The sequence below is a fragment of the Megascapheus bottae genome, chromosome 5 (assembly GCF_031878675.1).
Source record: "Megascapheus bottae isolate mThoBot1 chromosome 5, mThoBot2.hap1, whole genome shotgun sequence".
Taxonomy (NCBI): domain Eukaryota; kingdom Metazoa; phylum Chordata; class Mammalia; order Rodentia; family Geomyidae; genus Megascapheus; species Megascapheus bottae.
The window spans coordinates 11,411,513-11,439,369 of NC_143513.1; the positions used below are offsets into that span (position 1 = coordinate 11,411,513).

General features: G+C 52.0%; 1 protein-coding gene across 1 annotated transcript; it reads left to right on the forward strand.

Moving 5' to 3' along the window:
- Window positions 1–5,233: 5,233 nt before the first annotated feature.
- Window positions 5,234–27,857, forward strand: Crhr2 (corticotropin releasing hormone receptor 2). Its single transcript, XM_090332280.1, has 12 exons — window positions 5,234–5,336; window positions 5,629–5,754; window positions 15,717–15,802; window positions 17,714–17,823; window positions 18,120–18,237; window positions 19,749–19,902; window positions 20,344–20,404; window positions 21,380–21,452; window positions 25,134–25,219; window positions 25,356–25,491; window positions 25,823–25,864; window positions 27,096–27,857. Exons 1-12 carry the CDS (start codon window positions 5,234–5,236, stop codon window positions 27,234–27,236), a joined length of 1,236 nt encoding a protein of 411 aa, XP_090188406.1. The 3' UTR covers window positions 27,237–27,857.

Sequence of the window (27,857 nt, forward strand, 5' to 3'; positions counted from 1 at the left end):
TAGGGCAGTAGCCTTGAAGTGAAGAGCTCAGAGACAGTGTCCAGGCCCAGAGTTCAAGCCCTATGACTGACAAAAAAAAGAGTAGGGGACAAAAGGTAGAATTGTAGGATGCTTTACTTTTGTTCAGCCTTGCACTATGAATTTTCCAACCCCTGTACCTTGCAAGTGTTGTATTATTTACTGAGGATGCCCTTATCAGCTGGGCAAACTCCTACTCACACTTTACAACCCACGTCAGTAGGTCCTGTTTCACCCTAATCCCCCTCAGTGAAGGAAGCTGCTAAATAGGAGATGTCACTGGAAGGCTGACATGACTACATCCACTTTATCTCCCTGCAACATGCACAATACTCATGCTGATGCTTTTGAGGAGATGGGGGGCTGTCAGGATGAATTGTTACACTACAATCACCTCTGCTCCTGGCGAGTGTCTGGGCCATTGTGGCCCTTTCCCTGTCCCCACTCACCCTTCCTGTTGTACCTAGAGCCCGCCCTCCCACCAGATGCCTCACTGTCTCCCCAAGACCTGGCTAGGTATCTCCTTCATCTCAGTGTTGCCAGTTCCTGGTTACCTATGTGACAAAAATTAAGGCGCAAGCTCCTCTCCTCCCTCTCTGCTCCTTCTAAGCTGTGGGGTCCCTGGCTCGAGCTCAATATCTAGTAGGTGTTCTGAAAACATTTTCTGGGGGAGAGCTGCTTTGGCCTCTCCTGCATGGTGGTAGGGGTGAGGAATGGAGGGGGAGGTGGACAGCCTGGGGGAAGCCTCTGACCACAAGAATGCCCTGCCCTGTCCACTTCCCTGGCTTCTGGATTCTCCCTCCTCAGTTCTCCCTTAGTGCAGCAGAAGAGGAGGGACAAGTGACAGGACAGGATGGGGTGGACACAGGCTGTCAATAGAGTAGCCTGCCAGACCTGACCTCTGACTTCACCCCATCCCCTAGGTGGCCAGGCTGAGCCAGGTACCCAGGAACCAGCCCCTGGGGACTCTTCTGGAGCAGTGTTTCCATGCAGCTGTGACCTTCAAAAACTTCTCAGGTAGGCATGCCCCTGCCCAGCAGATGAGAGAAGAGGGCCTGGAGCAGGAATGCTGGGGTGTAGAGAAAGAGAGGGAACCCTGGCTCCTGGTGCTGCCTTTGTCTCTGTTTTGTGGGTCTCTGAGTGGGACCTGTCCCACTCAGCCTGGTTTCTTGGTGGATGACAAAGAACTAGACCGGGCATCCTTTCCTGGATCCTGAAAGGAGGGAGTGCTCCCCTCCCATCCTGAGGGAAGCTGGCTTGGCTGGCATTCAGGCACCCACAGAGGAGGTGGCCCCTCTGCTTCGCAGACTAGCAGAAGGTGTAAAACTCTCCCAGTTGCCGTGGCTACAGGTATCACCCTGCCAAGGACTTGTGAAGCACAGCCAGGCCTCGAATGCCAGACCCTCCCAGTTTTTCAGGAACAGATTCACAAGGTGAGAGGCAGCCACCGTGGGTGGGTCACCCTGACCAACAGAAATGTATTCTTTCACAATTCGGAGGGCCAGACTGGATATTTCTGAGGCTGCTCTCCATGGCCATCCTCCTTGGTTTTCACCTGGTCTCCCTTCTGTGTATCTGTTTCTACCCATTTCGTATAAGGATGCTAGAGCCCATTCATTCAATCCTAATAATGTCACTTAAAATGACTCTTCTAAATCCTTACATATAAGTGATCCCACATTGTCAGGTACTGGGAGATGGACTGTAAAAGAACATCATGCAGTCTATATCCCTATCTGCCACAGACACCATCTGCTATCTGGTCTATAATGCTGTCTGCCATGGATAGCCTCTACCATGACTTCATCCATTGGAACTAAGGTCCACATCTACCACAGAGGTTAGAGTGAAGATTAGGTGAAGCACAGTGGAGACGTATCCAGCTGCTATCAGACAGGAAATGATCCTCAACTTCTCCTCTCGGGAATACTTGCTTTTGGAAGCACAGAGGCAAGGAGGTTTGAATTGGGTGACCAGCTCATTTACGATCTCGTCTACATACAAATTCCATAAAATACCATCAAGCCATGAGTACACTAATGATGACCAAGGTCATGAATCAAAGACTGTTTCCAGTCTAGTCAGATGTCCCTGAGGTCCCAATAAATAAAATACTCATGATCAGGAAAGTAATTATGACTTCAGGCAAGCTGTTAATGGATTAGTTCGCTTTTATTCATCACAAGGGTATTTACAAATATTTGAAAAATAATAAGGCATTATTGTGAGGCATATTATTTATTCTGTTCATAGACAACTTAAGGGTCCAAATGAATCAAAGTTTCCCTTGAAATAAGTTCAGTCTAGTGTGGGTGTGCATCCCCCCACCCCCGCCCCAGCCCCTGGTCAAAGGGGAAGAGGCTTGGTTAGGGAGACAGGGACCTGAGTTTTCCCCAGCTCTGCAAGCCTGACCTGGTCATGTCTGAGCCCATGCTGGGCTCATTCTGGGCACTGAGTCCAGCTAGGAAATAGGACCAAGCCCCTGCTCTCAGATCATAAGTTGGCCGAAGAGAATGAAAATCTAGCAACATAAACCAGTTCCCGCAGGTGAGGAAGGTAGAGGAGGCCACACCCCAGTTGTACTCAGGATAGAAGAGACAAGATCACACAGCTTTGGGCTGTGATCTTTGGGCTGAGGAGTGAGTGGACTCTGGAATGCACAGCTGGAAAGGCAGTTTAAACAGACAGCTTGTGTGCAAAGTGCAGAGCTCCAGATAAACGATTGACAGATGTTCTGAAGGACATTTAAATTTTAGCAGAAAGGCAAGAATGGGGAAAGGCAATCAGGAAGAATTTTTATGCTGCTAATGAAGTGGGAACCATCTTGAGAACCATGAACAGCCACTCTGGTGGGAAAGATGAACATGATCACAATTGTGGAAGATCATTCCTCCTGCCATACAAAAGAATCCAGGGGCCAGGGCAGGGATGGGTATGGCCAAGTGCAGTGGTATCAGAAGCTCTTATTCTTTCTCTGGGTGACCTACTGCCCATCTGTATATAGAAAACATGTGACTGGATGACACAGAGTCCCTCCTGTTCCCACAACCTACACTCAAGGCTGGCACAGAGATACCACAGCCCTCTTCTGTCCTGAGATGCAGTATGATAGGGAGGTGGGGAGAAGTTTGACCTACAACACAGTCCTCCAGGCAACGGGGCAAGAAAGGGCTACCTGCAGGCCTGAGCCTTTATGATCCACTGTAATTCCCAGGAAGCCCATGACTGGGTCCTGCAGACTCCATTTACAAGATCTCTCAGGAGACTGCTCCCCAGAGCCCATAAACCATGTTCTCTGGTTGTAGTTGAAGCAGGCCAGCCCAGCCTTCTATTTTGCAGAAATCTACCTATCTGTAAATCCAGGTGTCTTTGGCCTCAGGGAACTGGCAGCTCACCACTATCCAGGAACAAGTGGTCCTGAAACCAGGGCCTGGTGATGAGAACCACTTAAAGTTTGCTTGATCTCTCCTTCTTTCTACTGTGTGGTGTGGGATGCAGGGTCTGTCTGTGACTCTGTGGGGAATGCAGCCTACTGAAGACAGGCTGACCCAGCCCTCGGCCCTGGGCTCCATCTGGGATCTGGGCACAGGACCCTGTGGACTCCACAGGTCCAGACTCCATGTGAGGCTCCACCTCCCTTCCCTGTACTGCACTGCTATCTTAATCTGATTGAGGCTATATGGTCTTTCTGAGGTCTTGTGCAGGGTTGAGCTGGAGCCCTAACTCTATCCAGGGCCCAAAGTCAGGCCAGATAACTGCTCTGCACCTAGTTGCTGTTAGATGGCAGACCCTGCAGAGATGCCAGGCTCAGCCCTGGAATTCTGTTCACTTGCAGGTTCATTTGCTCTGCTGAGCAGTGGCAGCAGCATTATTAATATGGAGGCTGGCAGGGGTGGAACACAGAGACATGCCAGTCTGCTCTGTGGACACAGGTACATAGGGTTGGCACAGGTAGACTTTGTCTTCTCTGGCATGGGAGGACACAGAACAACTCTCAGGGCTGGGAGGGGGAAGAAGGGGCAGCCCTCAGAGAAGACATCACTGAGGGTGAAAGTCCTGACAATGAACAAAACTGCCTGAAGTAACATACAGGGGGAGAGGGAAGCAAGGTCAGGAGAAAAATGCCACTTCCGTTGGAACATATCATACCCAGTGCCCCGTTTTCTAAGCCCTAATACACCTAGCACACACAAACAGCAGGTTGGCACTGAGCACTGAGGGTGAGTGGACCACAGTCCTGGGAGACCTGGGCGAGAGTCCCAGGTGAGTGTTGGCTTGTGCACTTCTGCTGGGAGCCTGGTGTCCTCTCCTGGCACAGCAACCTATTTGATGGCCATGCCCTAGTCAGGAGAGAGCAAGACACACTCCCACCTCTCACTATGTTCTCTCTAGTGCCCAGAGCATCGAAACTGGGGTGCCTGGAATCTTCCAGATTTCAACCAAGTTCTCCCCTAGTCACCTCCATCTCCTCAAATGGCAACATTATCCTTCCAGGGACCCAGTGTGGTCCCTGACCTCAGCTGACCAGTCCCTCATCAGGTGGAGTTCTTGCTAGGAAATGTCCACATTTTGGCTCCCTCGGGTGGCACAGGTTTTTGCCAGTCCACCTGTCTAGATTCTCTTCCGTGGCCTCTTTGCTCCCATCTAAAACCCTCCCACCCACTTTCTTACCGGGGATTAGGAATACAGGTCTTCTCCAGGGTGCAAATCTGTTCTCCCCCGCTTGGGGAGAAGAAACCAACTCCGGCCGGCGGGCGTCGCCGACGAAGGAGCCTGAGTGGGTTCCTCTGGCAGGCGCGCTTTGCTGCCCCGGAAACCCAGGATCCTGCGGTCGTCGAACGGGGCGCAAGCTCCCGAGCCCCGCCTCCCAGGGCCAAGAGAGCCGGGACTCTGGACGTGGGGCTGGGGGTTGAAGGGCGACCCTGCCGGGAACAGCTACGGCCCCGCCCCTTGGAGCCGCCATTGGCCGCGGTAGAGCGGGGTGGACCCGCAGCTCCGTGCGCTCCGCGGCTCAGTGCGCTCCGCAGCACCGTGCGCTCCGCGGCTCCTTTCCAGGAAGGTCCTAGCTTCGTAGCCCCAGGGCTCGTGCACGGCTGCCCGGGGTTGCACGGAAGGCCTGGGAGGAGGTGGCAGGGCCAGCCAGGAGCCTCGCACCTGCTCCTCCGACTCCACTCCCGAGGAGCATTCCCACTCCTACTGCACTGCTCCGGGCGCGATGGACGAGGCTCTGCTCCACGGCCTGCTGGAGGCCAACTGCAGCCTGGCGCTGGCCGAAGAGCTGTTCTCGGACGGCTTGGAGCCGCCCCTGGACCTGGAGGGTAGGCGGGAGGCGGCCGAGCCCAGGAGAAGCGGGGCCCCTCCCCGGTGCGCTCCGTGCGCCCCGCGCGCCCAGCGCCTTTGGCGGCCCCTCTCCTCCTGGTGCCCCGCGCCTTTGGCGTCTCCTCCCCTCCCTAACGCTCTGAGCCCTAGGCTACATTTCGCGCCCTTGGCAGCCCTTCTTTGCCCCGGCGCCCCGCGCCTGTGGCGGCCTCTCTGAGCCCGGCACCCCCCCCCCCCCACCGTGCCTTGGGCTGCCCCTCTCAGTCCCGCTCCGTTCTCTGCGGCCGCCAGGTCCCGGTTCCTACTGCAACGCGACCCTGGACCAAATCGGGACGTGCTGGCCCCAGAGCGCGGCTGGAGCCCTGGTGGAGAGGCCGTGCCCGGAGTACTTCAACGGCATCAAGTACAACACGACCCGTGAGTGCCTGGCCTTCCAGGAGGGCGGAGCGGGAAGTGGGGAGGGCTCGGCAACAGGCTTTGGAATCCTTCAGGGGGCTGCGGTGCCCGAATACCATGGGCGTTCCGAGAGCCCCACATTTAAGTTGGGGGAGCGCCTACGGCTCCAGCCCTCAGCAGCGCTTCTAACCTCGATAAGGATGCGATTTGCCTACAGTTCTGCTCAAGGAGCCGCAAATAGTTCCTCCACCTTAAGCGAACCTCTCCGGATGCCTGAATTCCCCTACTGGGGCGTCATCCCTTTGTTCACATGTTGCTAGGGAGTGGGTGGTGTATGCAAGTATCCCGCACCTTAGGGCAAATGTGGTGATCAGACCTTTGACTCTCCAGGCCTCCCTGGGATGCAGCAATGGCCATTCCTGCTCCGTGGAGCCCTATCCCACCAGCAGAGCTGACCTGCCACTGCAGGCAGGCTGTTTATCAAAAGCCCACATTCTGGAAACAGCAATCCCTCTTCACATTCCAACATGAATGTTGGCCTGGCCCCTCCATCAGCATGTATGCTCACACACAGGCACTCTCACACACAGGCACGTGTGAGGCTACATGCATGCATTACATATATGCAATACATGCATGTGTGCACATAAGTACACATGTATCTGTATAGCTTTTCCCGCTGGTGCTTTCTTGGTGTGAGATGGTTGGAGGCAAACAAGTTGTACATGCATGGCTACCAGGTACCAGGCAGCAGTCCCTGGCTGCTTCTGCTTGGGGTTCGCAGGAATTAGGGCCAGGTCACGGCCAGGTGCTCCTAGGAAGCTGCTGGTGAGGTGGTGGGAATGGCAAAGAAGTGAGAATCTCCCCCTCTCCCTCTCAAAACAGATGTCTCTGGGAGAAAGGCCCACCCTTCCAAGTGTGCAAGACAACTCCTTGCTCTGTCCTGGTCCTGCTTTTTAGGATTCTGTAAGCTCTTTGGGACAGGCAGTGGACACCAGAGGACCTGATCCATCCTGAGCCCAGAGACAAAAACTTCCAGGACCCTGCTCACAATGAAATTTCTCAACACTTAGCCCAAGAGAGCTCTGCCTGACTTCCACCTTTGCCTGGGCTCAGCACTGTTCTAGCCAGCCTTCAAGTCACCAGCTCCTGCCCCAGGGCCTCCTCTTTAGGAAAGAGCTGCACACAGTATTATACAACCGAATTTATTGCACACCTACTATGTGTCAGTCTTGTGACTGACAAGATGATTTATGACTTTGTCCTGATTCCCTGTTGAAGGGTGAATAGGAAGGGTACACAGACAGAGGGCACAGCTCAGGCAGAGCTCCCTAACCAGCTTTCATCTGAGCTCAGCACAGAAAGCTTGCCTCAAAACTACCAAGTCATGGGGCTGGGAGTGTGGCCTAGTGTTTGGCCTCGTGGTAGAATGCTTGCCTAGCATGCACGAAGACCAGGGTTCAATTCCTCAGTATCACATACATAGAAAGAGTTGGAAGTGGTGTGGCTTAAGTGGTAGAGCTCTAGCCTTGAGAAAAAAAAACCCCAAGAACACTGCTCAGGCCCTGAGTTCAAGCCCAGAACTGGCAAAAAAAAAAAACTACCAAGTGATGATCCTTGAGAAGACATGGGTGCACAGACTAAAACATTGGGGCTCAGAGGCATAGAAGAAACCACTCAGAGGTCTAATCATTTCTGGGGGCTCAAGGGCAGAGGAACCATCATGGATTCTAACCAGCTCTGTGCACCAGTGCAGACTGGGAGCCCTGAGCTCTTGCTCTTAACCTCATGTCAACACCATCTCCAGAAGTGACAAGAGGGAAGAGAGACTCAGGTCTTCAGCCAAGAGAATCAAGACTTAGACCTCTGAGCTCTGGAACAGACTGGATTTAAAAGGAGAATATGTAATAGGCAGAGAGGAAGCATTCCAGGTAAGGGAAGAGTAAGTAGAGGCTCAGAGATGAGACTAGAGAGAAGCATGAAAGGCTGAGTATGCACAGCATTGTAGAATGTCTCATTATGAACATATAAGGGTGAGTTTGTAATTAGAGAAGCTCTGCTCAGGAGGAAGAAGAATGGCAAGAGGGTGACCACAGTGGCCCAATAGAACAGCCACTATATAGGCAGGACATATGGCTCTGAGTCAGGCCTTTGGGAACTGAAGCTAAAAAGGTGGGAAGAGGAGAGAGAGGGAGGGATTCAGGGATGGGACTGGGCAAACTGGCTTTGAGGCATTGGAGGGAAGCCTAAATGGGATGGTCAGGAATCAGTTGGCTGGGTGGGGTGACTATAGGCATCTCTGGTCATGAGGGACAAGCTTGGGAGGCCAAGTCAGAACCTGGACTAGTCTCACCCAGAGGCCATTTCCAGATTTGGAAAGAGAAGGACAAGGATGTGCCCTGGACATGCTGTTTAGAGACCAAGGACATGCTAAGCCACTCATAACCAAATCAGTACTGTATGTCCCCTCTAGGCTTCACCACTTCCCCCTACCCTGACCTTCTGCATGTCTGTACTAATCCTTACCTGACTCAGTGATGGACAGTTATGTTCCAACCACATGGGAAACTGAGGCATGGAAAAATGAAGTGACAGAACTGTAACAGAACAAGGATCCAAGCTAGCCCCACTGCCTCTCAGAAAGCTGCTGGTCTGAGTTAGACAGAAAGTTCTGTTAAAAGGACATTGGGAAGGGATGAGTCACTTCTAAAAGTTTCATTTTTAAATGACAACTATGAAATCATAGAAAAAGGACATCAGGGACCCTATAGGATCACAAGAACCACATTTGGTCCCAGCTGGGAACACAGGGAAGAGCTAGCCCATCAAGGGGACCCTTGATCTCTCTGAGTAACTCTTCCAGTGCCGCCAGCACTGGTGGACCCCCTTTCTTCTGCACAGCTCCCTGGGTTCCCTGCAGCCATCTTGGAGAGGCCTCCATGAGCCGGTGCATCTGATGTGTAGGATATGGGCTTTGGTCATGTGCTCTCTACTTGGGCCTCAGTCTCTCCCTCTTCAGAGTAGAAGGAAGTAGGTTAACTCAGCCTTGGTTGTTGGGGACAGAGCAACCCATTTCCATTGTGCACAGACCGCTCTGAGTCCTCTGTGTATCTCTGTTCCACTTTCCCTCTGTGTGTGTGGCCTGCCCATTCTCTGTCTATTCCGAGTTTTCTGGTCTGCACCCTGTATCTCTTGTCTTTTCTGTTCTATCTCTTCATTCTAATTCTCTCTTCTCTCCTCTATTTTCTCTCCCTCTTCATCTTCTCTTTGCACCTCTCTCCCTCTGTCCACCTACCCTGACTCCTCCATCCCTCATTCTATCTGCCATGGTCTAGACCTTCTCTCATTTGTGGTCCTGGTGGCTGCCCAGGGGTGCCTGCTGCCTCCTCTCTAGACACCCTGGTTCATCTTCCTCATGCAGAGGAAGTGCAACATGGCTCAGCCTTGACTTCTTTGACCCCAGGCATTCACCATGTCCTCCTGAGAATAGGGGCCATCCATTCTGCAGCATTTATGGGACAGGGTTGCTCACCTAACCTAACCCCATAAGGATGGAAGGAGCCCCCATTTTCTAAACACCCATATGTTAAAATGGAAATACCCCAACACAGATGGGGACCCCCTCTTCCAGCCCTGAAGGGTAGAAGTGGCAGGAGATTTTGAGCCCTGCCTTTAGGAGCCTCAGGGCTGTAAGACCTGGTTAGCACAAATCCAGATTGAGAAGAGGGGCTTGGTGAGCAGGAATCCAGCCTGAGAGTGGCTAGGGTGGGCTCAGATGATCTCAGAGCTACATGCATCTCATATGTTGAGGACCTACCCTGGGGCAGGGCTGCCACCTGGGGAGGGCTCAGCCTTCTGGGCTGAGGAAATAGAAGCTGTGAGCCTGAAGCTCCAGGCTGCATTCTCAGTCTCCAGGGAGATTTGGTATTGGCCTGCATTCCATCTTCCAAGGCCTTGAAACCCTACCTATTCCCCTACTAGATGGTGAGGGGAAGCTGGACAGTTAGGCCATCATAGAAGGTGAAGGAAAGATGGGAGTGAGGGGTGGGGTGGGGTGAGACATCCAGCCATGAAGAGTGGCTGGCAGCCAGGCCCTCTATGCAGAACCAGCTGCTGGGCTTTGGAGAGATCTGCTGGCTCTGGAGTCAGCTCAGTACTGCTGTGAATCAGTCTCCTGCAAATACGATTGCACCAAGTCTACTCAATGAAAAACAGTCCTGTGCAGACAAGAAGCTAGGCATTTCTGGAAGTTCAGCATAGACCAGACCCCACAACAATGCCACACAAAAAGTTTCAGGATCCTAAAATGCCATAGGCAGATGGCCCCAGAGAGACCTTTCCCATTCAATCTGTTTGCTAATGACAGTTTCTGAATCTCTCAATCCTGCACCCCTTCCAAGCCAGGCTGGCTCCAAGCTGAATGTCACCAGCTCAAAGGTGAGCTCCCACCATCCATCTTCTCCTGTGTCATCAGACCAGGACAGAAATGTGTGAGGCAGAGTCAAGCCGTCCTGGCTGACCCATAGCCGCTTGGCTGTGTAGGAGTGTGCACTCAGGAGGTATACCTTGCTTGTGGAGCTTGGGGAATGAGCTAGGCAGTAGCCTGACTGCCCAACCCTAGCTTCCTCAGTGGTTTCCAAGCAGGGGATGAGGCATGGCTGGTCATGCTCTCTGCCAACGGTGCCTGTTCAAGGCAGTAGACCCCAGGTTAGGAGACCATGGCTAGGATATGTTCTCCAGAAAAAGGTAAGAAAAGTCAAGGTCAAAGATTTCCCAGTGAGAGGTCAGGAGTTTGGCCTAGTGGTAGAGTGCTTGCCTAGCATGCACGAAGACCCGGGTTCAATTCCTCCGTACCACATACATAGAAAAAAAGCTGTGGCTCAAGTGCTAGAGCTCTAGCCTTGAGAAAAGTCCAAGGATAGTGCTCAGGCCCTGAGTTCAAGCCCCACAACTGGCAAAAAAAAAAGATTTCCCAGTGAGGGGAAATCTTCTTCCACAGGAAGGAGAGCCCAACTGAAGGTAGTAAGAGGAGGAGTGAGAAAGATCTGGATACAGCCAAGACCCAGCAGAGGTGATATAGCCACAGCATCCACGGGGACTCAAAGCCTCCCCTTCCAGGAAAACTGATGCAGAGATCCCCTCCATTTGGGGCACACCTGAGGAAGAAGGCCCCTAAACTCCCAGCTGAGGGTGTAGGTCTCCCCAAATTCTCAGGTCAGGAAGTAGGTCTCCCTAAATTTCCTACTGATGAAGTAGGTCCCCACAAATTCCCAAGGAGAATTCCAAGATGCTGTCCTTGGAATGTGTATGGAGTGTCTAGGCTGCTGCCCACAAGTTTGCTATTTGAGGCTGACTGTCTCCCCTGTGATAATACAGTTCAGGCAGCAGGGTTGGTGTGAGTCACTCAGAGCCCTCCTGCATGTATATGTGTGAGTGTCATGATTGTTTTCTTATCTTTCCCACTTAGCTGGGTGGTGGCTGGGCACCCAGGTGGTAGACTGTCTTTTTGTCCTGTCCTGAGTCTCTCACCTTCCTTGAGCTCCCCAGTAACCTAGGCAACAGCCTCAGCCATGGTCTGTCCTGTGGACCCCATGTGCTCACCTCTGTGCAGCAGATGAGGATGGGCTAGGTTGCTTTTAAGGGACCTCAGTCTTGCTGTGCAGAAGATGAAGTTCTGCTGCCAGGGCCTCCTGGCTAGGTAAGCAAGCAGGACTCTTAAATTTTTTGTTTCTTTCAGAGGGATCAGCAAGAGAACAATCCTAGTCTGGGAGGAGCCAGGCAGAGGAAAGAGTATCCCCCGAGGGGCTGTCAGTCCAGGAAGCCACCTTCCTGGGACTGCCCTGAACTTTAAGAGAATAGAGAACTAATTAGCTCACCTCTGCCTAGAGCCCCAAGCCCCAGTGTGAGTCCAGAGTGGAAGGGCTGAGGTGGGAGCTCTCCAAGGTCTGCCATCTGAAGAGAAAGGGAAGGGCAGAGGGAGGGGGTGAGGGAGTAAGAGTCTTGCTGTCCCTGGTGCTGAATGTTCTTACTCCCTCACGGAACATTGCTTCCATACTCCCCTCACTTTCCTTTCCCTTCTGTCTTGTCTCACTTCCCTTCTTATCTTTCTCTTTTTCTCCTTTTTCTTTTTTATTAGCATACATTAGTTGTACAAGATAGATTTCATTGTGACATTTCTAGACACGTAAAAACAATATATCCTGATCAAACTCACCCCTCAATCACCCTTCCTTACCCCCTATCCACTTATTAAAACAATGCAGCGGGATTCATTGTTCTATTTTCATTCATGCAAATAAACTACTTTGAGCATACTCATCCTTATTCACCTTCCTCAGTTGTCATCCCACTCCCCAACAAAACCCCTTTTACTTTCCTGTCATTCATTTCTTTTCTTTTTCCATTTTCAGTATGTATCAATTGAATCAAGGGGTTTTACCATAGTATTTCACATGTGCATACATTATAATAACTCTTTTTGTTGCTTTGTCTCTCCCAGATCCCAGTTCCCTGCTTATCAATAGCTTTCACTGAGATTCATTACATCATCTTTATACCTGTTGTCTTCTCTCTGAACTCACTTACCATATTGCTACTTCTCCCTCACACCCTAACATACCACACACACACACACACACACACACACACACACACACACACACACACACACACACCATATACCATACACATGCCAATCTCACTCCTGTGCCCAACCTGGGTAAATGTCCAGACCTGAGAGGAAACTGAAGCCAAAAAGGAAGAATTTAGCCACAGTCACCCAGAGACAAAGCTATAGTTAGACAAGTCCCCCATCTCCCAGGCTTCTGACCACCTCAGGCAAGTCCCTGAACCAGGAACAATTAGCAAATTGTCATCCAAAAGGTGTTAAAAAAAAGTCCTTTGTTTTAGGGGCTTTCCATGGCCACCACTTGGGGAATGGGAGCTCCTAAGCCACAGAACCCAGTAAGAGAGAGAGCCTGGCCTTCATTGTTCAGCCCCTACTGCCCCTGGCAGGCCACTCTGTACACCATCAGCATCGATCCTCAGCAGGGGCACCTGTGTTGCTGTGGCAACAGGCACCCACCTCACTGCATCCAGCCCCACAGTCTGGCCTGGCCATGAGCCCTGAAACTTCCATGCCCATTCTTCTGTGATTCTGGTGAGGGTGATGCTCTCTCTTTTCCAAGCTGTGCCTGAGGGCTCTGTGCCCTCATTAACTTCACAGACAGCTCCCTTGAAGGGCAGGCTCTTCTGTCTTCCAGTCCTCTGGTGCCCAAGGCTTGAAGCCATAACCCCAGAGGGAAGCTCATCCGAGCCCACATGCCATATATCTTACCCTGTCTTCCAAAGCTTGGATAGAAAGTCCATTTGATTCCACCCCCATGGATCAATGGCAACCTTCTGGGGAGAACACAATGACTCCAGTGTGGTCTCTGCCTATTTGTTTATCCCCAGGGAGCTTTAAGCCATACCAAAGAAAGGGATGCAAGGAGAAGAAGTCACTAAAATCGACTTTTGTTTTTAAATCTGTGGACTATGGGTCAACAGGAGACTATGGAATCTGTTTACTGGGTTATTACCAGCATTTACATATGAAATGAATAGAATATATCCAAACAAGCAGAAAGAAAATATTAGCTCTTGTCGAGATAAATTTTGCTTTGTGTTACTGAATTGAGGTGAATGTGTGTGTTGGATTATGATGCAAAAATAAATGTGTTATTGTAGGTCAAGGTCCATAAAAGTAAAGGCTTATCTGTCAAGAAATGAGACATATAGAGGAGGCCCTTGGAAGAGAAGGAATTCTGGGTGCCAGGAACAGCCCCACAGAGGAGGCATATGAAGATAGCAGGATGTTTGTCCGAGAGCCATGGGGAGGGTGGGTCGAGGAGGCATAGAGCTGGGCCTATGCCAGACCTGCCTGTGAAAGCATCAGCCCCTGTGGAGGGGAAGGGGATGGTGTCAGATTCTGAGGGCTTTGATATCTTGCCAAGACAGTTGGGCTCTATTCTTGAGAGAAACAAAGAGCCACTGATAGCTTTAAAGACAAACCATCATGATCAAGGGAGCAAGAGAAAGAACCAGAGGGTCCGGGAGTTTGGTCTAGTGGCAGAATGCTTGCCTAGCATGCACAAAGACCCAGGTTCAATTCCTCAGTACCACATACATAGAAAAAGCCAGAAGTGGTGTTGTGGCTCAAGTGGTAGAGCCTTGAGAAAGCCCAAGGACAGTGCTCAGGCCCTGAATTCAAATCCCAGGATTGGCAAAAAAAAGGGGGGGGGGGACCAGAGAGGCAAGTGTGCCAGTCCAGGAGGAAGGTCCAGAGACAGAGGGCTGGCAATAGCAGGAAGGAGCTGGGAAAAGGGAAGGAGACTTAGTAGAGACTTACTAGAGGACACAGATTCTGTACTCATCTCCTCAGGACCTCAACTCCTCAGTTTGGAGCTTATGTGTTCAGCACTGTGGGTGCTCAGAAGAGAGAACAGTCCGAGTGAGGGCTTTTCTAGAGGAAGGGCCTAGCTAGCTCTGGACTTTAGAAAAACTGGACAACACCTGCACACAGGAAGGTGTTATTTTTTCCTGCCCTTTGAACTACAGCCAAGATTAGGGTCTGTCTGACCTTGCACAGGCCTGCTCAAGGGCCTTCAAGCCCCCATCAGGGAGTGGCTAGGCATTTTTCAAATGGGTCCACCTTAATTCCTGATGTCTCTGAGGTGGTGTGTTGAGGGCTCATACCCACCCAGGAGCACTGCTGGAGAGGAAGGTGATCCTAGGAGCCAGATCATCTAAGCCCCTGGGGAATCAGGGTCAGGTGCCAGGGCAGAGCAAGGGACAGCTCTCTTGTGTTGAGGGTCAGAGGCAATATGGGTGTGCCTGGACTGGCCCACCAGATCCTTCCTGATCCTGTCTCCCCCCACCCCACGCCCACACCACTCATGGGCAGAGGCAGGACCAATTCATCCACAATCACTAGCTTAAAAAATAGGTGAGCTCAGAGCACCAAACTCAGAATTGATTAAGCCAATAGAACCTTCCCTGTTGTTTCTGCTCTTTAGCAAGCATGGTTCCATTGCTTTTAACTCACTGTCAGCTCAGCGGAAGTGGGTTTTTAAGTAACTTGATTATTTCAAAACTCACTGCTTCCAAAAACAATCTCAAATTCTCTTCTGGCTCTGTAACTCTGGGCTCTGTGAGCTATTTATTTTAATTAGCTTTATATTGTATATCTACCATAAACCCCAAAGAAAAACTCACAAACAACTGTCATTAGCCAGAGAGCAACGCCTTGTACAATTACCCTGTAACAATGGTAGTTCAGAACGGCACTTAGGCAGGAATGGGGGGTGCTGATGCTGTGTGTAGAGCAGAGGCAGTAGGGTTGGATAGTCTCAGCCAAGAGGGGTACCTCTGGAAGGAGGTTGTAGATGTATGGAAGGGGGAACCCGTGATTAGGGAAAAAAGCCAAGCCAAATTTTCTGTCTGAATCCTCTTGTCATTCTGTATTCTTCTCCTTGACAGTTATCTCAATGCCTCATTGTCCTCATAGACAAAGTGGGCAAGACTGTCGTGGAGCCTACTCTAGAAGGAGGCCTGTGTGCAGACATGAGCACTGTGTTCAGGGAGCAGCTGAGGACCTGGCCCATCGAAGCACTATACAATGGCAGGCATTACTAAAAATCCAAATGGTGGAAAAGAAGTATAGAGCGCAGAAGGGAAGTAAGGATGCAAATTAATTATTGTGCTAAAAGCAAATCTCCAGTCACAACCCAAAGTTCACAGTTGGGCTCAGTGTTGTTGCAAAGGAACACAATAAAAGGAAGGGTACGAAGAGCCGAATCTAAGATGGGCCATGGAAGCTGTTCTCACATAAATGTCCTTCACATAAGCTTTCAGCCGTGAGTTATGTGTTGGGGCCCAGGACAGCTGAGGAGCAGGAAACCAGGGAGGGCTGACCTGACTCTTGTTGCTTGGCACTTCTGTAGGAAATGCCTACCGAGAATGCTTGGAGAATGGAACTTGGGCCTCCAGGATCAACTACTCACTATGCGAGCCCATTCTGGATGACAAGGTGAGTGGCCTCACCTGCCCACCCCATCCTAATCCACGTGGCAGTACACAGAACATACAGCACTCAGCACAGGTAGGACTCAAGACAGGTATGGCAATCAAGACAGGTAGCAGGACTCAGCACAAGTATGAGACTCAGCATAGGTAGCGGGACTCAGCACAGGTATGGGGTCTGCACAGGTAGCTAGATATGGCACAGATAGGGGTGTTCGGCACAGGTAGGGAGACTCAGCCTAGGTATCTGGGTTCAGCATAGGTAGTGGGACTCAAGGTAGGTAGTGGGATGCAGGTTGAGCCCCAAGAATCCAAAGGTAGCAGAGTCCACCCTTGTGTCACCAGTCCTCCTTTCTGATGCCCAACCCCCTGCTTCTGCCACTGTCCTGCATGACACCATAGTGGGAGTCAGGAAAGAGACACAGATTTCCAATCCCACAAGACCTCCCTAGGGTGAGGAATGGAACCAAGGGGATGACTGTGTGCCCTGTGAGCAGGCACACTCTTCCTCCTCTGATTCCTGAGGAAACAGGCCCAGCCCATCAGAGCTGGAACTTGGACTTGAGAGTCCAGATGGCCCTGGGTCTAGCTTTTTGGGGGATGGTGCTGGGAACAGAACCTACCCCCCCATGCATCCTGGCAATGGGACCAACCCCAAGTGCATCCTGGGTGTATTGGGAATGGAACCTGCCTCAGGTGTAATCCTAGGTAAGCTCTACTGCTGAGCTGCACCTCCAGCAAGTTTGTCTTCATTCTGACCCAAAGTAATGCAGCCCTGCTCCATCCCTCTGGTCAGTTGCCCAGGGCAGTGCTCAGTGAGGCTGGAGCCTTTTCCAAACGAAGTCCAGTGCAAAGGAAAAAGCATGTGCCTGCCTTGAGAAGGGAAGGAAGCTATCAAACAGAAGACTGAGGCTCCAGGAACAATAGGAAGGGACTCAGCGTTTGGAGAGGAAGACCTTTCTGCTAGTCCTCTGTCCTCACCATACATTCTTTCAGCTACTCCAGTTCTAGTAATAAACATAGCAGAGGAGAGGATACCTGCTACCTTATCAGGAAGGAATCTTTTATCACTGGCATTGTTTAGAATTGTCAGCACATGGCAATAACTTTTTTTTCGTTGTCAGTTGTGGGGCTTGAACTCTTCAGCTCAAGGCTACCGCCCTACCCCTTGAGCCACAGATCCACTTCCAGCTTCCTCGTGGTTAATTGGAGAGTCTCTTGTCTTTAATGCCTGGGTTGGCTTTGAACCATGATCCTCAGATCTCAGTCTCCTGAGTAGCTAGGATTATGGGCATGAGCCGCTGCTCCTGGCTGGCAACAATATTTTTTTAAGTGGGCTTTTTTTCAGTTTGAATAGGATCCTGCCTCAACATCTCCCCATTAAAACACACACACACACACACACACACACACACACACACACACACACACACACCAATTTGAATAGTACTTCTAAGGCCTCTACACTGTATCCCTCATTGCAGTGCCAGCCTGGCTGAGCAATCCCAATCCATCCACAGACGTTCCATGAGTCCCAGTTTCCCAGGTGGGAGGCTAGGCTGGCCCAGTGTGTATCTGTGACGACTTAGGCCCAGAGATACACCTCAGCTGCTCAGCCAGTTAGGGAGTCCTGTTTTTTGGTTTGGTTTGGTTTGGTTTTTGGTTTGGGGGATTTTCAGATTTAGCTACATTTCTGCAATATCTTAAAAGAGACTGTGTCCAAAGTTACCACAAAATGCATGCTTGGAAGCTTGACAAGGCCAAGACAACAGGACTAGACTTCAACAGGTCTGAGCTCCAGGAGCTAGTCTTGGCTTGACACTTGAACTCTTCTGCCACAAGTCAGGGCACTAGGGGACCACCAGGGTGACATGCCCAGCTCCATCCTGTGTCCCTCTTCCTGTGTCTGTCTGTCCAGCACAGGAAGTACGACCTTCACTACCGCATTGCCCTTGTTGTCAACTACCTGGGCCACTGTGTTTCCATGGTGACTCTGGTGGCTGCCTTCCTGCTCCTCCTGGCTCTGAGGTGAGTAGGCCTCCCTCCCTGCCTGCCTCCACTGTCTCCCTCTCCTAGGCAGAGCCTGCACATGGGGATCCAGTGTCAGTACGGAGGGGTGCTGGGCTGGATGCAGGGCACTGACCACCTGCAGTGATGTGGGGGGGCTAAGCCACCCACGGTGGCCTTGCTAGGGAGCCTTGTCCTCACCCCAAGCTGACCTGATGCACAGTCCATTCCCAACTGGCCTTCACTCCTGACAAACCCATCGCCCCAGCTCCATCTGCACTGTGACCCTGCTGACCCGTGCCTCTGCCTCCCTCCAGGAGCATTCGCTGCCTGCGGAACGTGATCCACTGGAACCTCATCAGCACCTTCATCCTGAGGAACACCATGTGGTTCGTGCTGCAGCTCATCGACCATGAAGTACACGAGAGCAATGAGGTCACTGCCGGGGAGCCCAGGCCCAGGCCTGGCCACAGGGATGTCCACTTCTCTCCCAGATACTTAGTGGCAGAATCAGGCACGAACTCTCCTCCACCCAGCCAGTGTCCCCAGCCAGAGCTCCAGGCTAGGGTCAGGGGAGCCACACACAGCCCAGTCTAGGCAGCTCACATTTCTCCCCTTCCAATCTCTTGAATTCAGGTCCCTTAGGGAGAAGGGGCTGAGAGTGAGCTCTGTCATTCATTCATACAGGTGGATTATCACCCCATACACCGAAAGAGAGCTTAGAGGGGCCGTCAATTCCTAAAGGCTTGGGAGTCAATGTAGTCTGACTGAAGCCAGTGACCCTTCCACTTCCCAAGTTCCCCAGGAGCTCATGTGAACCCCACTTGGCTGCACAGGCCTCTCCATTCCCCAGCCTCGCTGGCTCTCATCAATCACGTTTTCATTTTTTTCCAAATGAACGTTCACATTCCATCTCTTGGAGTCAGTGTGACTCCATTCAGGGTGAACATAATGATGTTTAGTTTTTGTGTAAATCTCAAGGACTTTCCCCTCCTATTCCCCTCCCCACATACACCCTTCCTTGATTAAAAAGAGAAGTTGAAGCCAGCACACCAATAATCCTAGTGACTCAAGTGGCTGAGTGAGATCTGAGGATCAAGGTTCAAAGCCAGCCCGAGCACAAAAGGACCTGTGACTCTTATCTCCAATTAACCTCTAGAAAAGGAAACAAAGTGAAGCTTGGCTCAAGGGTAGGGCGTTAGCCTTGAGCTGAAGAGCTCAAGGACAGCACCCAGGCCAAGTTCAAGCCCCATGACTCACAAGAGAGAGAGACAGAGACAGAGACAGAGACAGAGAGACAGAGACAGAGAGGCAGAGACAGAGAGAGAGACAGAGACAGACAGAGAGACAGAGACAGACAGAGAGACAGAGAGAGAAAGGAGACTGTGATCTGAAGAGTGACGCCAACGTAGGCAAGAATCCACAACTTTTATCTCCAATTAAATGGCTAAAAACTGGATGTGTTAGAGCACTAGCCTTGAGAGGAAAACTCAGCAACAGTGTGAAACTCTGAGTTCAAGCCCCAGTACCAGCACCCCAAAAAAAAAAAAGTTGGGGAAGGATTGGAAAGAAGTTAGAACTTCAGCTGGGTACCAGTGGGTCACACCTGTAGTCCTAACTGCTCAGGAGGCTGAGATCTGAGGATCGCAGTTCAAAGCCAGCCCCAACAGGAAAGCCCGAGACTCTTATCTCCAATTAACCACCAGAAAACCAGAAGTGGCACTGTGGCTCAAGCGTAGAACGCTAGCCTTGAGATGAATAGCTTAGGAACAGTACCCAGGCACAGAGTTCAAGCCCTACGACCAAGAAAAAAAAAGCTAGAACTTCATCCTATAGAATGAAGTCAAAAGGCATCTGAACCTTCTCAGTAAGCACCATTTTGGACCCCAATAGCCTCTGATCTCCCTCCTGACCCCCAGCACTCTCTGACCTCCTCCCCCATGCAGATCTGGTGCCGCTGTGTCACTGCTGCCTTCAACTACTTTGTGGTCACTAACTTCTTCTGGATGCTTGTGGAGGGCTGCTACCTGCACACGGCTATCGTCATGACCTACTCCACTGAGCGCCTGCGCAAGCGGCTCTTCCTCATCATCGGATGGTGTGAGGGTCCCATGACAGCAGGGCTGGAATGGGTGGGCACTGCTAATAGGGTCTCCCCATTCATCTTGGAGACAATGACAGTAGCCCTGCCTCCAGCCCTTTCCTCCATACGGAAAGGAAGGAGCAAGGAATCCCTACCAAAGATGTTCCAGAAAGAGTCCTTTTCTTCCTGCCCAAAGTGCCAGCCCCAAGACCTTAGTCTCTGTCCTCACAGGAGAAACTTCTGACTCTATTTCTCGAATCTCAGAATCCAGAAGTCAGAGCCTCCCTGGTTTGAAGAAGAGGCTCTGAGTGAGGGCAGGGTTCAGGAGCAGGGCATAGATGGCCTGTGGTTGGAAGACCAGAAGCATGATCCCAGGTCACTCTGGTTCCCTACCCTTGGTCCTATAACAGGGTCCCTGTCTATGTGTCCATTGCAGTCCATGTCTGTCCTTCTTGCAGGCATCCCCTGCCCCATCATCATTGCCTGGGCCATCGGAAAACTCTACTATGAGAACGAACAGTAAGTAGAATGGGAAACTGGAGGAAGACAAGCCTTCGGTGGGGGCTAAGACATAGGGCAGAGATGGCAGCTGTGACAACACAGGTCACTTTCCTGTGCCCCCACTCAGGAGTATACAAGGCCATTCTTTGTGGAACTCGGTGAGGAAGCCTGGCTTCCTCAGGGCTGGATGTAGAAGAAGCTTTCCATCTGGCCTTTATCCAATGAACATCCAGGTCAATGAACATTTAATGGAGCCCACCAGGAATTTGTTCTCTGGCATCCTGGTCTCTGCCTTGGATGTCCTCCACACCAGGGATAGATGTCCAGAGCCATGGCCCTGATGAAAGCAGCTCTGATGAGCTAGAGAGCATGGATGGAACAGGCGGGGAAAGAATGGTAGTGCTCCAGGAACTTAGAAAAGGCTAGGAAAGGTGGGTTCTATCCAAGAACAGGAGAGCTGCATGGTACAGAGTGAGCATTCTGGCAGAGGCCCAACATTCAGAAGTAGGGAGTCATTGGGTCCTTCTAGCAAGGCCCACCATACTGCAAGATGCCTTCACCAGATGCACGTGGCTCAGCTCAAAGACTGAAGATAGAATTAGACTCCAGGCTTCAGAGGCCCTACTTTCACACTTGCTGCTTTGTGCCTTTAGTGCCTGGCATGCGGTGCTCTGGTACCCAGCACCATGGCCCGGTGTCACAAAGCACACGGCCCTGAGCCAACGGGGGCATAGCTTTCCCTTCATTCCTGTGACTCCTGTGTGATTCTCCTTGAGCCTACAGTCATCAGTGTGTCGGGGGACCATGTTGATTCTAGAATTGGCCTCAGTCCAGCTGTGAGGGGCAGACTCACTAACATGCTGCCTGGCTGCGTATGGAGCAGCCCTGGAAATCCAGGCTCAGAAGGGCCAAACCAGAGGACCAGTGTTTGACATTGGGAGTGGTCCCCAGGTTTGGCTTAGCAAGCCACCAATGGCCACCCCATCCTTGCAGGTGCTGGTTTGGCAAGGAGCCTGGTGACCTGGTGGACTACATCTACCAAGGCCCCATCATCCTCGTGCTCCTGGTAAGTCCTCAGTGGGACTCGAGCGAGCTGGGCTCCCCCAGGGTGGAGACTCCAGGAAGGCTGTGGCCTGGGCAGCAATCCCCATTACTCAGCTTCCCCTCTGCCCTGCCCTGTGCACCAATTTGCTCTTCCTTCCTCTGGCTATGCCTGGTACAGCTCCAAGTACCTCTCTGGGCTTTGGGTAAGGAAGGGGTCTGACTGGTGAGTCTGTAGCGTCTAATGTGTACTTGCCAGGTTTGCTGCTGAGATGGCAGGTGAACAGGCAGCTGGAGGCAAGAGAGGGCTATGTGGGCTTCTGTTCATTCTGCCCCTAGCGACCCCCTCTGAGGCTCTGCCCACCGCCCCCAGTCTGGAGATTTAGATTGCAGAATTCAGTGTAATGAGCGATTGTTCCTTGTCCAGCCTTCTCCAAATGTATTCACATTTAAGGTATAATTGTCACTACATCTTTAATCTACACTGAGCTTTAATTAAGAGAAAGTTTAAATAGAGGCTGCATTCTGCAGAAAGAACCTATTATATGGCATACATTTAAAAAAAATTATGAAAAAAAAACGCTTAAGAAATTGGCATTTATGTAAGACTTATTTCAGGCTTAGTGATTTTGGGCTCTTGTATGTACCAGCTTCCTTAAAGGGCTATGAAGCCCTCTGAAAATTCAGCGGGGGCTGCACCCAGAGGAGGGGGGTTTCCTCCCTAAATACAGCAGAGATAGGTTTCTAAATGTATCAGTGAGAGGGCTGCTGCTCTTTTGTGTTTCCTCGCCCCTCCCCTTGCTGAGACTTTTGGGAGTCACTGGACCCCATAATTGATGGATGTAACCTGATGACAACCAGGAAAGTCTCTTGCCTACTGCCTGAACTTCCAGTCAAGGTTTTGCTCACTTCAGAGGATGAGCCAGTCTTTAGCAGCAGACGGCAGGGAGGGACTTGTCTCCCAGAGGTCATGAGCTACTCACTTCAGTGTGAGTGAAAGTCCAGGATCCCTTCCTTCCCAGCCAGCTGCTCATAGTGGAGGGCTGGGGCTTTTGATGCGCCTGGCACCCAGCCTGGGAAAGCCATTGAGGGTGGGATCCAAGCATGGAGGAGTGAGCTCCAACCTGTCTGTTGGTCAGGTAACAAGGGGAGGATCAGGGAGGGCAAATGAGGTGTGAAGGCGTGGTGCCCGCAGCACCCTTTCCCTGCTCTGCACCCTCCTCCCTGCTCTGCACCCTCCTCCCCTGCAGAATGGGGCTACCCATTCCAAGCTGGACCCTCTCCGCTCTGTCCAGATCACTGCCAATCCTCATTGGTGCATGGACTCCAGGATGTAAATGAGCAAACCAAGCTTGTCCCAGGTCACAGCCCTACTGGCAGAGCTGAGACCCAGGACCCCAGGTCCACCCCACTGGCAGAACTGAGGCCCAAGCCTCCTGCCCATCGCCCCCTGCCTGCTGTCCCTTGGTGGGAGATGTGTTTGGAGCTCACTATCTCTGCTCTTTCAGCTGCTCTCAGCTGTGTTCTGCTGCTAAGAACCCCTTAGTTTTGAGCTGGGAGGAAGAGTTCACAAGAAACTTGACTTCTCACTGGAAGTTATCAGGAGAGAGGGACATAGCATAGATCAGGCCAAGTGCAGGGGCCTCACACCCTCTGCCCTGCGCCCAACCTTCAAAGCAAGCTATGTAGTTGTCCATTGGATAGAGGAGAAACAGAAGCTCCGAGATGTTAGCAGATGGCCCGAGGCTTCACAGGTGCCAACTAGGACAGAGAAGTGTGAGCCAGAGTGCACCCAGGAGGTATCTCAAGAGCATGGAGCATCTGGGAGCAAAAACATGAAAATTTCAGCAGTGGTGGAAAAACTCTGGCTTAAGGATGTACCAAAGATGGAATGCAGTGAATCCCAGAAGTCACACACAAAAAAGTGGGGAACAAGGAAAGAAGCAACAAACTAGTGGTCTTCACAGTAAACTAAGAAGCCATGAGGCCCCGCTATGGCTTCATCCAGGAAACTGGGCTCCATCTGGCCCCTCTTCCTGAGGCACTGCACACACATGTGGTAAGAGTTAGGGGAAGGCTGAAGCCAGGTGCCATGGTTTTAATCCCATCATGGCACCAGCAAGAGTTATAGAGTCTAGTACAACTCTCAGATGGAATTAGTAGTCCTGACTGTTTACAGAAGTTGCTTAAGAGTCCTGTCATGTTTGAGACAGCCTGTGGCACAGTGTGAGTACACGATTCATTGCTGCGTGATGAACCCATCCAACCTGGCACAGGGGAGTAGGGACCGAACCCCCCAAAGCTCCAGGCAGGAAGTCAGGAAGAGTACAGAAGTAAAGGTCAAGTACTTTGGGTTACACAGGCATGGCTTATATATCTGAAGTCAGGATCGTGAAGCCACCCTTAAAAGAAAGGTGGATGCCGGGCCTCAGTGTCTTATGCAGTTCAAAGCCAGCCCCAGCATAAAAGTCCCCATAAGACTCTTATTTCCAATTAACCACTCAAGAACCAAAGTGGTGCTGTGGCTCAAGTGGTAGAATGCTAGCTTTGAGCACAAAGAGGCTCAGGGACAGTGCCCAGGCCTTGAGTTCAAGCCCCACAGCTGACAAAAGAAAGGGAGGGAGGGAGGGAGGGAGGGAGGAAGGAAGGAAGGAAGGAAAGAAGCAAGCTGGTGGAAGCCTCTTGTTCTATTCCTTCCCTTGGCTCCTCAGGCCACATGCCATGTGATGTGTGGACGAGTCTCAGCTTCCTTCTCCTAGCCCCCCTCAGGGGGCTCTCAGAAGCTGCAGGATGGACAGTCCTCATGTCTGCTGTTTCCCCTAATTCAAGACTTGGATCTGGAATTTAGGATGGTTGGACGGGCACAGACTAGACTACAGAACAATGGATTTATGACAGGATGTGTGTGTGTGTGTGTGTGTGTGCGCGCGCGCGCGCGCGCGCGCGCGCGCATGCGCACTCTCACATGTATATGTACGTGCACTGACACATGAACTCCCATGCATCCCCATGTCAAGTCTGTCACACTTCCAATCCTGCCTTCTTTGGCTTGGAGTCAAACAGGTACACTCAAACATACACACTCACCTATACACACACACACACACACACACACACACACACACACACAGGAGTAGATCCCACAGGCCTATGGCTCTGATGTGGAGAGAATGAGGATGAATGAGTGCTTTCAGGAACCTTGGAACCACAGCTACCCATTTATCTTCCTCCATGATAGAGCTCCTGGGGCAGGGCTGTGAAGCTGGCCTCCTTCTGAGGGCCAGCAGGGGAGCTGTTTGCCTTTTCCTCATCCTTGTGCCAACTTCAAGCCCTAATAGTGTGAGGCTCTGAGACCTCCCTCAGTCGACAAGTGGAAGCCTGTGACTGAGCCACGGAGGACTCAGAACCCTGGGGATACCTCTGTGAGATTCCTGGGTGGAACAAGCGTGGGAGTTCCTAAAATGTCCTCAAGAGTGGCCTTTTCTCTGGTTAGTGTCCTTCAGGGTGGCCTTTGCTCCCTGGGATGGAGATGCTGAGCAGCCCTGGAGCCAAGGGGGCATCATCCATCTCTGTTCACTAGGGAGAAGCAGAATAGGGTAGCTGGGAAGTGCTCAGTACTGTCTGCTGGTTCTCAGGAGAACCTCTCAGGCTTCCTCTCTGCTCCTCCCATGCACTGTGGCCTTTTCCCCTCTCTGCCTTCCTCCAGATCAACTTTGTATTTCTGTTCAACATCGTCAGGATCCTAATGACAAAACTGCGAGCATCTACCACATCGGAGACAATCCAGTACAGGTACATGGTCACCTGACAGGCAGACGAGGAGGTCATCTGAGTGGTCCCCTGACCTCCGGGCAAAGCCCCCACGTCTTCACCCAGGGGGCCGGTGCAGGCTCCAGATGGCTCAGCTTTGTCGCCCCTCTCCCCCCAGGAAGGCAGTGAAGGCCACGCTGGTGCTCCTGCCCCTGCTGGGCATCACCTACATGCTGTTCTTCATTAACCCCGGGGAGGATGACCTGTCCCAGATTGTGTTCATCTATTTCAATTCCTTTCTGCAGTCATTCCAGGTAGAACTCCTCCGCCCAGCCCCTCGCAGAACCCACATTTCCCGGGCTGTCCTGGGCCAAGTCCTGGCCCTGACACCCCCACCTAAGGCTCACTTCCAAGGATTCGGGAAGGCTGCCATGTGAAGTCTTGGAACTGGCTTATTCTGGGTCCCAGCTCCAGGCTGAAATCATTCCTCACCCAGAGTTGCCCTGATCTAGGGCCCTGACTTCTGGCCACTCAGCTCTATCCTTGGGGTCCTGGCCAGTGGGTCCCCAGCCATCCTGCCTCGGCCCTACCCTGTGGCTTTGTGTCTCCTCCCAGGTCCCTGACTATTCCCTTCTTGCTTTCTAGGGTTTCTTTGTATCTGTCTTCTATTGCTTCTTCAATGGAGAGGTATGAGGCAGGGCCCTTTGGGAACCTGGGCTCTTGGGGTTCTGACCCATTCCATTTGAGCTTTCCTACCTTTAGGGACAGCCTAGTCCCTGGCTCTGCTCAGCTCTGCCTGAAGCAGGAGGAGGCTGAGAAGCTTCCAGCCTTAGGGGAGCAGAGCACCTCCTGTAAGAACTGGCAACAATTTAGGCCAGCTACACAGGCCAGCCCCTCATGCTGGACAGGCAGGCAGGGGAATCCAGGCTTTAGGAACTCCTGGAAGAGAGAAGCTATAGCAGAGCAGGTTAACAGGAAGATGCTTGTAGAAGGGGGTGAGGCCTGAACCTTACAGCAGTTCTTTATGGATTCAGAGCAGAGGAGAGGCCAGCATGTTCCCACCCCCACAGAAAAGCCCAATGCCCTAGGTAGGCTTTAGGGTGAGGTCTGGTCCATTAAGGAGGCCAAGAACCCCACTAGCCAACAGTGGAAGATACATGGGTGGGGAGGCAACGAGCACAGGCCACCTGCTTTGGAGAAATCCAGATGCCCTCTGCAGGCCACTCAGCCCATCACTGCTCAACACCAGAGTGGTCACCTGTGCAGAGCAAGGTCTCTGGTGACTGAGACTGGGCCTGGGCACACATGCCAGCTATGGAGACTGCTCTGTGGGCTACAGAGTAGATGGAGCCGCTGAAGCGAGAGACAGCCAGTGTTCTGGAGAGTCCTTTCTGTTCAAACCACATGTGAGGCAAGGTAGTGGAAATGATACATTCTACAGAATTCTTCTATTACAACAGATCTGAGAGCAGATCTGACCGGGTGTGGAAATGGCAGATCTGAGCTGGCTGGCAGGGCAGCGGTGATGACAGAGCTAGGCACGGCAAGGCCTTCTGAAGGAGGGGACACCACACCTCCATTACCACCAGCAGGGTGCTGAAAGTTGAAGGCCTGACTTACAAAGCGGTTGAGATGGCCATATCCACCGGAATCTGGGAAAGTCAGTCTGTACAGCACAGGAAGTCGCAGCCAGCCTCTCCAGAGGAGGACAGAGGGGGGGGCCCTCACATCCCCACCCCCTCGCACCGCACCCTAAAGGCTGCAGGGGGAAGTCGTGGGTCCCCGGGAAGGCCTCCCCTTGGGGAATGACCAGTCCTTCAGTGTGTTTGTGTCAGTACCAAAATCCCCTAACAGTCCTGAGAAGAGGGGGAGTAAGGGAGAGGCCCAGCCACCTACTGACCAAGTCCTCCTCCTTCAGGTGCGCTCAGCTGTGAGGAAGAGGTGGTATCGCTGGCAGGACCATCACTCCCTCCGAGCACCTGTGGCCCGGGCCATGTCCATCCCCACGTCACCCACTAGGCTCAGCTTCCACAGCATCAAACAGACAGCTGCTGTGTGACCACCCACCATCCACTCCCCCCCACCCCACCTCCACCACCCCGGAGCTTTCCCCATCCTTCTGTCCTCTCCCCTATGTCCTCCTTGCTGCACAAGCGCACAGGACGCAGAAAGGAAGAAGAGAGGCCAGCCTTCCAGCCTGGCAGGAAAAGGGGGATAGCCACAAAAAGGGCCTCAGGGGACCAGCGGCTTCTGCAGCCTCAAGACTCCACATAAGAGAAGGGGCAACACAGGAGCCCCCCCTGGGAAGAGCTGATTGGATGTCATCAGGCATTTGCTATCCTGGCCTCTTGCTAGATCCTCACCATGTTCCCGTTTGCAGTGAAGAAACTGAGGCCTGAAGTGGTTAAAAGGGCCTGTTCCAGCTACCTAGCTGTTAGCTGTTACCTTGCCCCTGGTATCAGCAGTGGATGATGATTTGGCTCTGCTCTGCTGTCTCCTCCACTCTCAGCACTCTTCTAGACTTACAAGGTGTGGGTCAGGAGGGGACAGCATAGACACTCACAGGCCAACTGGATAGGAAGTGCAGGACAAAATGGAGTGGAGCATGGAGTAGGAAGAAGGAGTGGGATGTCTCCGGTGACTGGCATGAATTCCCCAGCCCCTCCTCTGACTGGGCCTC